The following is a 9,323-nucleotide window of genomic DNA, read 5'->3' as shown; positions in this document are numbered from 1 at the left end:
GTGGTTGCGCAGGCGGTGACGCAAGACGTCTTGGTGGCACCCATCGCAAGTGCTGAAGTGGCGGCTTTAGCACTTTGCGTTTGCGATGAGACCTCTTGCGCCACCGCGTTGGCCAACCAGGGCCACCACGACATTGCGATCCAACCGAGCGCACAACATAATGTTAGCTGTAAGGGGAGAACCACATTGGATATAGTCGGAGTGAACTCATCAGTGCACAATTCTCCGGAGCTGCATCACACAAAGCTCTACAAAATTCAAGTGTCCAAACAGTTCAAAATTGTAACCTCTTCTACCAGTATTATAGCCAATCGTGTGTAAGAAGCAAGGTGTGATGGACTCTGATTGGATATTAAAAAGGAGCAAGGTGGCTCACCTTGCGAATTCCATTAACAAGTCAATTAATATAATGTCCTTCAAAATAGTTAACAGTATACCCAAAAACTAAATACGTAAAATACCGATTTCATGCGTTTTATCACTGTTAAAGGTCCCAACTGCCTCCGGATATTATATACGGCTAAGAGCCACATACAATAATCAAGATACATCTCAGCGGCCACCCCTATGGTCAAATATCCATGAGCCCATGTAAAATACCGGTTAAATATCTATTTCTGGACTATTTGGGGCATTTAGTTAATAGGGATAAACGATGATTGGGACGAAGGTTGACCATGCAGCCACCCTGACGACCGCATAAACAGCGGGATCGTCAATTTATCACCACTACTAGTGAGAATTAACGTTTGTGAGTCTCCGATTTGAATCCAGCTTCATCGAGCTGGCGGATAATTGAGTTTGGATTATCATTTTTTAAGACATTCCACCGCCAGGGCCGATACTAGAACCACATGTTGTGGAGCCGCTTCGCCAATTATAACGCGCTATTCCTCGTGCTTCAACCGATCTTCTTCGAAGTTCGGTCCTGGTCTTCGTACACAGCCCTTGTTATCCGGAATCCCCCGGGGAAGGACAGATACATGTAAATCCTTGCGGAAATAATCCGGGGAAGCCGGAGATCGAACCCACGCCTTTGAGTTTAAGAAACCGATGCTCTACCACTGAGCTATTTTCCCTCCCCTCAAGCTGGTCGTGATACGGGTAGTAGAATTGTAGGACAAGCTCAACCTTCAATGCTGTACTGCAACTCGTAAATGATAAAATGTAAAAAGTACAGTCATCGGGGGATTTAAAATTCGCGTCGATTTGGTCGTATATCAAAGAACAAGTTTGTGAACAAGGCCGTGGATGCTCGTTTCCAGTCCGTTGAATGCAGCTCGTCATTTGTGAGGGGTAGCAATGCGGGTAATTGAATGAATCGCCGAGAAGCCTTTGCCACTGCCGATCGCTTTGGCCAGCCAAGGCTTTTCGTCACCATCACGCCAAACATGGACGGCACAATCACTTTGGCGTATTTGGCAAGAGGCGTCCACATCAAATTGCTGTTTGATGTAGAGTAACTCAAGTACATGCCTCACAAAGCAACCATACAGCAACGTGCGATGAACGACAATATAGCGTCCGCAACTCTGTTAGATCAAAGCATCGAGGCATTCATCAACGCCGTTGTCGGTTTTGACAAGACTACCGGTCGAGCGAGAAAGGTTGGTGGGCTATTCGTCCATGTCAAGGCGTACTTTGGAATGGACGGCTTTGGAAACCGGCGCAAACTATAAATTGCGCCACCAAAATCATCCAGATTTAAAATTCAAAGGCGGCGCAAAATTGGGTGAGGTCAGAAATGAGCCTCATGAAATTTGAGCCGCATCACCTGGACTATAATTTTCGGGTATATATACAAATTATGTGTGATCAACTAAGGGTGTGATGAAGCGCTGGTGGTTGTGGCTGGAGCTGCTGGACGACGACGATGAGGGCGTTAACACACCCGACAACATCCGTACATCCGTATGTACCGCGCAAGGATGTCATTGAAATATCGACATTACCTTACCCAGGATATTCTTGTTCAACCAAACGAAAGTCCATGGATGACGATATATGCATCACTGGGGGAATGCGCGTTCATTGCGATGCCCCTCGGTGGAAACCACTGGGAAGAAGTGCAGACCGAGTGTAAAAATGCAAGACAGTCCAAAGCTTGGTGCTTGTACAGTACATAAGCTTTGGCGGTCACCCTGACTTTCCGTTGCCGGACTTGCATGTGTAGTGTTTCGAGAATACTCGGAGGAGGTCGTGAAACGCATCGGGCGGTAACGAGATGGAATGTTTCTCAATGCAGTCCAGTAACATTCCAGTCTCAGGAGAGCTCCATCCTTTGCCTCTTCCTTTGGTCCCATAAGAATCAACAATGATAACAAGGATTAGTGTTTTACTTTTGGAAGCCACTGATTTCTAGCCAATGATATGTTGATATATACGCCGGTTTCTGTGAACCATTCTTTGTGTGGGTGAAATTTTATTCATGGTTTGTCCGGATTATTTTGAGCCAGTGCAGGCGCAAATTCTAGTTTGCGCCGGTTTCCGAAGCTGTCCAATGGTTGAGACCCAAGGTCGAGGGACACTTTCTTGTACCTGCTTGCTTGGGTTTATGACGCTCCATGGTCCACGTCCGAGTTCGAGGCCAGATTGCAGGCCGATCCCAACTATGAAGCGATGGTGTGAAGTACTCTGATGATATTGTGTCCAATGAATTACCCCTAGACCTCCTTCAGACCTCATGCAAGTCATGTGAGGATGTGGATACCAAGTATGAAGGGCTCGATCCTCCCTCAACAGCCTTCGAAAAACCACGTCGCTCAGAAGGCGTCCTTCCGAAAGAGCCCATATTGTAATGCTGTGGTCAGCTCCCTGCACTTGGTTCGTCAAGCCCTCCTGCACTCGAGGTCTACACTGTGGCCTGTGGAATTGCCCAAGCTTTTTCAGCCTGCAATTGACAAGTACTTGGACGCTGAAGCATCGTTTTTGAAGTCTACAGCTGGAAAGAGGTATGATCCCAGCGAGAGCATGAACACATGCATGCGAGCTTCCAGGCTTACCTAGCTGGGACTGTCCACATGGAATCCAACGTCGACTACAAGATCTTCTGGCTGGTGCACGAAGAGTTCAACACAGCTTCGATACGTGAAAACAACGAGAAACCCCATAAAAATAAAATAGTAGATATTGCATGCGAAAAAATAATAAAGACTAGAAAAAGGACGTATTGTGATCTTTCCTAAGCAGAGATTCGCCTCATACTCCAGCAAATCTCGAATTCTAGCGTGCGTATACGCAAGTGCGCATTCAGATGATTAGATCGAGAGTGGCAAATACGTCCTCCGAGAGCATCAGTGAGAACACCTCCGTTTAGTCCAAATATGAGAGTGTTGATGAAATAAAAAGGTGCTGGTAGTAGCACAAGGTGTCACAATCACATACACCATGTGCTAGTTTTCATGTGTCTGCGCCCTTGTCACTAGCTGTTGAAACGCATGCTTTGGTATGTCCAAGTGATTGTCACCATTCTTCACAAGTATTGCGTTTCGCTCGACAATCAAGAACCACTACGTCCATACTAGACTTTCCTATACCCAAGACACAATTAGTTCACAGTGTCGCTTGCGTACTTGCACGGGAACCATACTCATGACTTGCACATGGACCATAGGACATACTTGTCGTAGAGAATGTATCTTCTTTACTTGAAAGTTTCGAGGCGCACCCTGTGGTGTCGTCAATATAACTTTGGAATCGCTGATCGTAGTAGGTGTCGGCCACTCGTCTTGCAATTGCAATACCACATGAATCGTCAAGTGAACGATTTGAACACGGTGATTCGCCTAACCTGAACCCCATCGACGCAGGAGGTCACGTGACACATTCGTGACTCCCAAGGCGTGCTCAATAGTGCAGAACAGGATCAACCTGACCAACACCATTGCTGTGCATTTTAATTTCGCCTTGTTTTCGTTCGAAGCAAAAGGTAAGCACCAGATTTCGATTACACGTAAACAAACGGAAGCCACAGGTAGACGAGTATCATGCGCGACTCGTCGAAGAGGCAGGACTCCTTTTCGATGATGTGCCAGCGCGCACTTGTGGCGAAAATAACTCAACGCATAGTGGTAAGCAGTTGGTGTCTCTTGTTGTTGAGTTGAAATTCAAGATCCTTGAGTGGCACTGGTGTGGCGACCTCGCCCTAGAACAAATCGCCTAATATGATGCAGACCATTCTGCCTTTTCTGCCTTCCTATGGGTGCGACATCCATTACATGCGCCAATCCGGGTTTCACTTGATGAAACTATGAGTAAAATGCACATACTACCTCTCCTTTGGGACTTTGACTATCACTAAACTACCAATCACTCCTCAAATCATATCAACTTGCCTTCATGTCGAATTTGCTTGGCTTGATTAGAGCACCTTGGCAACCTGAATCGTTTTAGCCAACCGAAATTGATTTTGATGCTCCAGCAGCACATTGTGCTACTGTAGTACGTACTTCTATGCAGAAATTGCTAAAAAAATGGTGAGTACCCGAGGAGACTGTACCCAAATCGTAAGTGGTACTATTAATATAGTATACAGTGCAATAGAATTGTGTTCCTAGATAGGAGCCTTCTCCGAAGCCTCACCCATGAATAACCTATTTAACGCATATTTAATCTTGACGTTTGTATACTTTGAAGCAGGGTTAAAGGATTCTGACTCCTGCTAAACCCTGTGTTTATCCTGTGTACGTGGAATCAAACGTTAAACATCTACGAATGAATCCATTGACTGTGAATTCGCCTCGAAAATCTGCCTTGGCACATTATGCTTACAATATTTTCTTAAATTTAAGGATCGAATTGTTCGGGCGGGGTACAGTATGATGACTTTTGACACCCACTGTACATGTAGTCAAATTCGATGGCTACAGTACAATTCTGAGACCTCTTACGCAACTACTAGTGCAACTTTAGGATAACTTTGACTGTGAACTGCTGGACAGCACCAATAGAAACTAGCACACAAACCTGCCTGTGTGTGCATTTCTATTTAACTGTAAGAAGAACTCACTGAGTTCATGGTTAAAATGGTGCAGCGCTACTATTCGAGAACTTGACAGCACCAATAGAAACTAGCACACAAACCTGCCTGTGTGTGCATTTCTACTACCTCTGTTCGGAAATAAATCAAACAATCAGAAAAAATGGAAAATGAAGAGCAACACAAAAAATGCTTGAATCTACAAACATGTCCGGATAGAGGTGACAACAACGAATCCAATCGCAGTGCTTTCCCACCAAAATTCCACCAATCATATATGGCCGTCACGTTTGAATATTTAATAGATTGTTTCATATTAAATCGTTATCCGGATAGCCGGTTACGTATAATACCAGTGTATCCGTATGATTGACTCGAGATCAACAGCTCAGTTTGAAATATGCGCGCGTCACCGAAAGCCAACTTAAACAACGACCAGCGCCAAAGCGTTCTCCACCTGCTCCTGGTGTGCCTTCGGGAAGGCAAATTGCCTCACGGCTCGTTTCAGTTTGTCGCTGGGAAGTTCGGCGTCACTCGCTCCACGATACGCTTGATCTGGCTACGCGCACAGGTCGACTTGAACAATGTCCAGCGCATCTGCGAAAGCGTAGCGTTACAAAAGGTTAAGTGTGGACGTAAATTGAAATATGATGACATTTCTTCTCGACTTAAGGAGCTGCCAAAAACCTCACGCACAATGATCGTGCGCCGTCGCCGCTGGACTTGGCATCCCCACGACAACCCTCCACGCGTACTACAAGCGTGGCGCCATCGTCTAGTACTCCAGCTACGTCAAGCCCGCGCTGACGGATGCCAACAAGGTGCGCGTCTGAAGTGGGCTCTCGACCACGTCATCGGCGGCTAGTCGCTGCACTTCAAGAACCTGATGGACACCGTCCACATCGATGAGAAGTGGTTCTACATGACGCGCATCAAGCGCATGTTCTACTTGGCTCCTGGGGAGAAGCCGCCTCATCGGAAGTGCAAGTCCAAACGCTTCATCACGAAGGTGATGATTTTGTCGGCTGTGGCGCGTCCGCGGTGGAACAACAACACCGGCGAGTGGTTCGACGGGAAGCTCAGGACATGGCACTTCACCGAGATGGCTCCTGCAATGCGCTCCAGTCGCAATCGTCCTGCAGGCACGATGGAGTTGAAGACGAAGAACGTCGACAAGACAGCGTACCGTTAAATGCTCGTCGACAACGTGATTCCAGCAATCCGAGCGAAATGGCCGGCTGGAGAAACGAAGTGCGTGAACATCCAACAAGACAACGCGAGACCGCATGTGTCCGCCAAGGACCCAACTGTGGCTGCAGCGTGCAAGGCCGATGCGTGGGACATGGAGATTGTGTGCCAACCACCGAACTCACCCGACATGAATGTGTTGGATCTAGTATTCTTCCGCGCCATTCAGACCCTACAAGAGCGTCACAACTGTCGGACGGTGCAAGACGTTGTGGCCGCCACAGAGGCTACGTGGAACGAAGTCAGCATGGAGACGCCGGACAGCAACTTCATGACGCTGCAGTCGTGCCTACAAGAAGTGATCAAGGCTGCCGGTGACAACAACTACAAGATCCCACACATGGGAAAGAAGAAGTTGGCCTTAGCCGGAAAGCTGCCCGAGACTGTCGCATGCGACCCTACTGTGTTCAATGACGGCTGCACCCGACTTGGTGAAGAAGACATCGACAAGAGACTCCGAGTCCTATCGCAAGAAATTGCGGAGGCCTTGGAAATGGCGGAAATTTGCAACCTGCTTGAGGACATGGGATTGTGACATAATTAAATACACTTTCTTGCATACTTAATTATAAATATTTTTTTGACAGCTCTGCGTCAAAATTTGTTTGATTTATTTCCGAACGTCAAGTTTTGCGATTGTTTGATTTATTTCGGAACAGAGGTAGTATTTAACTGTAAGAATAACTCACTGAGTTCATGGTTAAAATGGTGCAGCGCTACTATTCGAGCATTTGATAACTTCAAACACGACTAAGTAAAATCTACAGATCGCAGGTTACTTGAGTCGAAAAATCTAAATCGAACGTCCATTGTCAATTCTAACGTGGTGGCACCAATGAAACAGGCAAATGGACTCCACTTATAGTACTGTAGCTGCCATCGAGTGTCCTTCCCAAGGTCAGCTTTCAATGCTCATCACACTATGCCTATCTACTCCATAGTCGAATGTGGCTACCACCATATATTCTACAGGAGTGACTCCTGCTCTGTCAAGGGTTCACACTAGAGCGACATGGGTACGCATTATTTCCGAGCAAGCGATGGATTATTTCCGAGTGAGGCCTCCGAATGGAGGAATTTCGAGCAACATCGAACCATAGGGAGACTTTCCGAGCGTACTTAATAGGGCATACCAAATCAGGTACTGTCCTGAGCATTACTTTCGTCCATATGTTTCTAAATTACCCGTTCCAACACATTTTTACCAAGCCGACACCCGTAGTCCTGGAACCTCGGAACCCCGATATCCCATAGCCCTGTAACCCATTAATCCCTAAATCGCGATGGATACATTTAATGCTCATTCTCCTGGGTTATGCACATCGCTAGTGGTTAAATTTAGCTATCGCTAACCCCCGCCAATGAGCACAACCCCAAGTACCATGTGAGAGAGGTTACTACATAAGGTATTTTCATTATCATATGTCGAATTTTACTCGGAATTTATCGGAAGGAAAAAACTTGTATAAGTTCCTATTAAGTACGCTCGGAACGTGATTCTGAGGCCTCGCTCGGAAATAATCTTTTTCCGGGCGACATACTGTACATGTGAGCTTACTGTACTTCCACAGCACGGTTATACACTAGGTGTCCCCAGTTTGACTTGGTTGCCACGAATGTTGTACTATAGCAGTTAAATACCTTATAGAACAAGATGCATCGTTCATGTATCGGTTTGATCGCAAGTTGTTGAGGACGTAGTCGCGTTTTGATCCTAGCTTTGATCAATTTGTTTTGTCATACCATAAAAATTCCGACGTGAGAATGGATTCGTTCAGACATCCGGTTATGGATACGTATAAGCAATATGATTGGTCTTAACAGGTTCACTTCTCATTGTGCAATTTGCAGCCACATATCCATTGCTAATGTGCCGCCTCTGGTGCCCACATTGCTGTGTGCGTTACTTCTGGATAAGCGCTGCCCCCGTCTCCGCTGCATATACCCGCCTCCGCTGCATGTCATCGCCGCCGTCGCCGCTACTGTCTCCCTCCACCTTTCGTGCCTCGTACCGCTATCTCATCGAACTAGTCTTGCCACGGTAAAGCCATGTCCGATTCAAAAATGGATATCAATTAGTGCATTACTTCACAGCAACGAATAGAGTTTATGTCTGTATTTTTGCCTATGAACTCAGAATTATATGAGACTTCCTATGAGAGATGCAGAATTCAATGACAAATCCACCTGTGTAATCGAAACTCTCTGGAAACGAATATCCTTCAAAATATTACCGAAAAACAAACTAACAGTAAACTTACTCTGATTTTGACCTTGTCATCATATAACCTGTAACATCTTATACATTTGAGTATTAAATTCGAAAGGTTTAGTTTATCAAGGACTCACAGTACCTTCCACTTTCCATTCACTGCCAAGACTAAATATACCAGTAGTTTGATGGATATTGCGCCATTGCAGTGGTTACATGTATTCATAGCAATGGCTGCAAAGCTATGGCTTCGCGGTAGCACTTTCATTTATTCATTCACTCACCACTCGATGGATACTACAGCAAAGGATTGCATGACATTCGTCAAGATGGCACGGCCGCGTACTCTCACTTGCGAGGAGCGCCTTGACATCTTGCGCTTACTGGCGTTCTACAAAAGCCAAGGGGATAAGACAGGTGCCAAACATGTTTCAGAGGCACTCGGGAGGAACATTGCTGTTGTGCGTGGTGTGTGGAAAGAGTACTGCAACTATGGAACAGTCACCCAGGCTCAACCTGCTGCCAACAGGTCAACTCACCCATTACGGGTCCCACGCACAACTGAAAACGTTACACTAGTCCAGGAGTTCGTACGTGATCGCCGTGCCACGCGCACACGAACGACAGCTGTCAATGTGATGACCTACAGTCTGATGCAAAACGTTAAGACACCAAGTATATTTGAGCTATCTCATTGAATATCAAAGGACATTCACTTATGAAGGTAGTGTTTGATTCACCATGAAAAGCACAGCGTAGCAAGACTAAAACGACACAATTTGGATACAAAATGTAAGCGATATTCATAAAAAACTGTTTCGATACATGTGCAAAACGTTAAAAACATGATAGAAATCTTCCCGCCTAACACGAATTCAAACGAAG

The 9,323-nt window shown here is 46.0% G+C and overlaps 2 protein-coding genes and 1 pseudogene across 3 annotated transcripts; 2 read left to right on the top strand and 1 right to left on the bottom strand.

Moving 5' to 3' along the window:
• Nucleotides 1-1,007: 1,007 nt before the first annotated feature.
• On the bottom strand, nucleotides 1,008-1,079 carry H257_10468 (annotated as a pseudogene). Its single transcript has one exon. The product of its transcript is annotated as a tRNA-OTHER (tRNA).
• Nucleotides 1,080-5,378: 4,299 nt separating this feature from the next.
• H257_10467 (hypothetical protein) lies at nucleotides 5,379-6,170 on the top strand (the record flags this gene model as incomplete). The annotated part of the gene is made up of 3 exons (XM_009837030.1): nucleotides 5,379-5,600; nucleotides 5,758-5,799; nucleotides 5,844-6,170. The coding sequence occupies 3 exons, from the start codon at nucleotides 5,379-5,381 to the stop codon at nucleotides 6,168-6,170; spliced, it is 591 nt and encodes a 196-aa protein (XP_009835332.1).
• On the top strand, nucleotides 6,171-6,761 carry H257_10466 (hypothetical protein; the record flags this gene model as incomplete). Its single annotated transcript, XM_009837029.1, has 1 exon — nucleotides 6,171-6,761. One exon carries the CDS (start codon nucleotides 6,171-6,173, stop codon nucleotides 6,759-6,761), a length of 591 nt encoding a protein of 196 aa, XP_009835331.1.
• Between the last annotated feature and the right edge of the window lie 2,562 nt (nucleotides 6,762-9,323).

Source organism: Aphanomyces astaci, assembly GCF_000520075.1.
Source record: "Aphanomyces astaci strain APO3 unplaced genomic scaffold supercont1.28, whole genome shotgun sequence".
Classification (NCBI taxonomy): domain Eukaryota; phylum Oomycota; class Saprolegniomycetes; order Saprolegniales; family Verrucalvaceae; genus Aphanomyces; species Aphanomyces astaci.
This window is presented reverse-complemented; position numbering and strand designations above follow the sequence as displayed.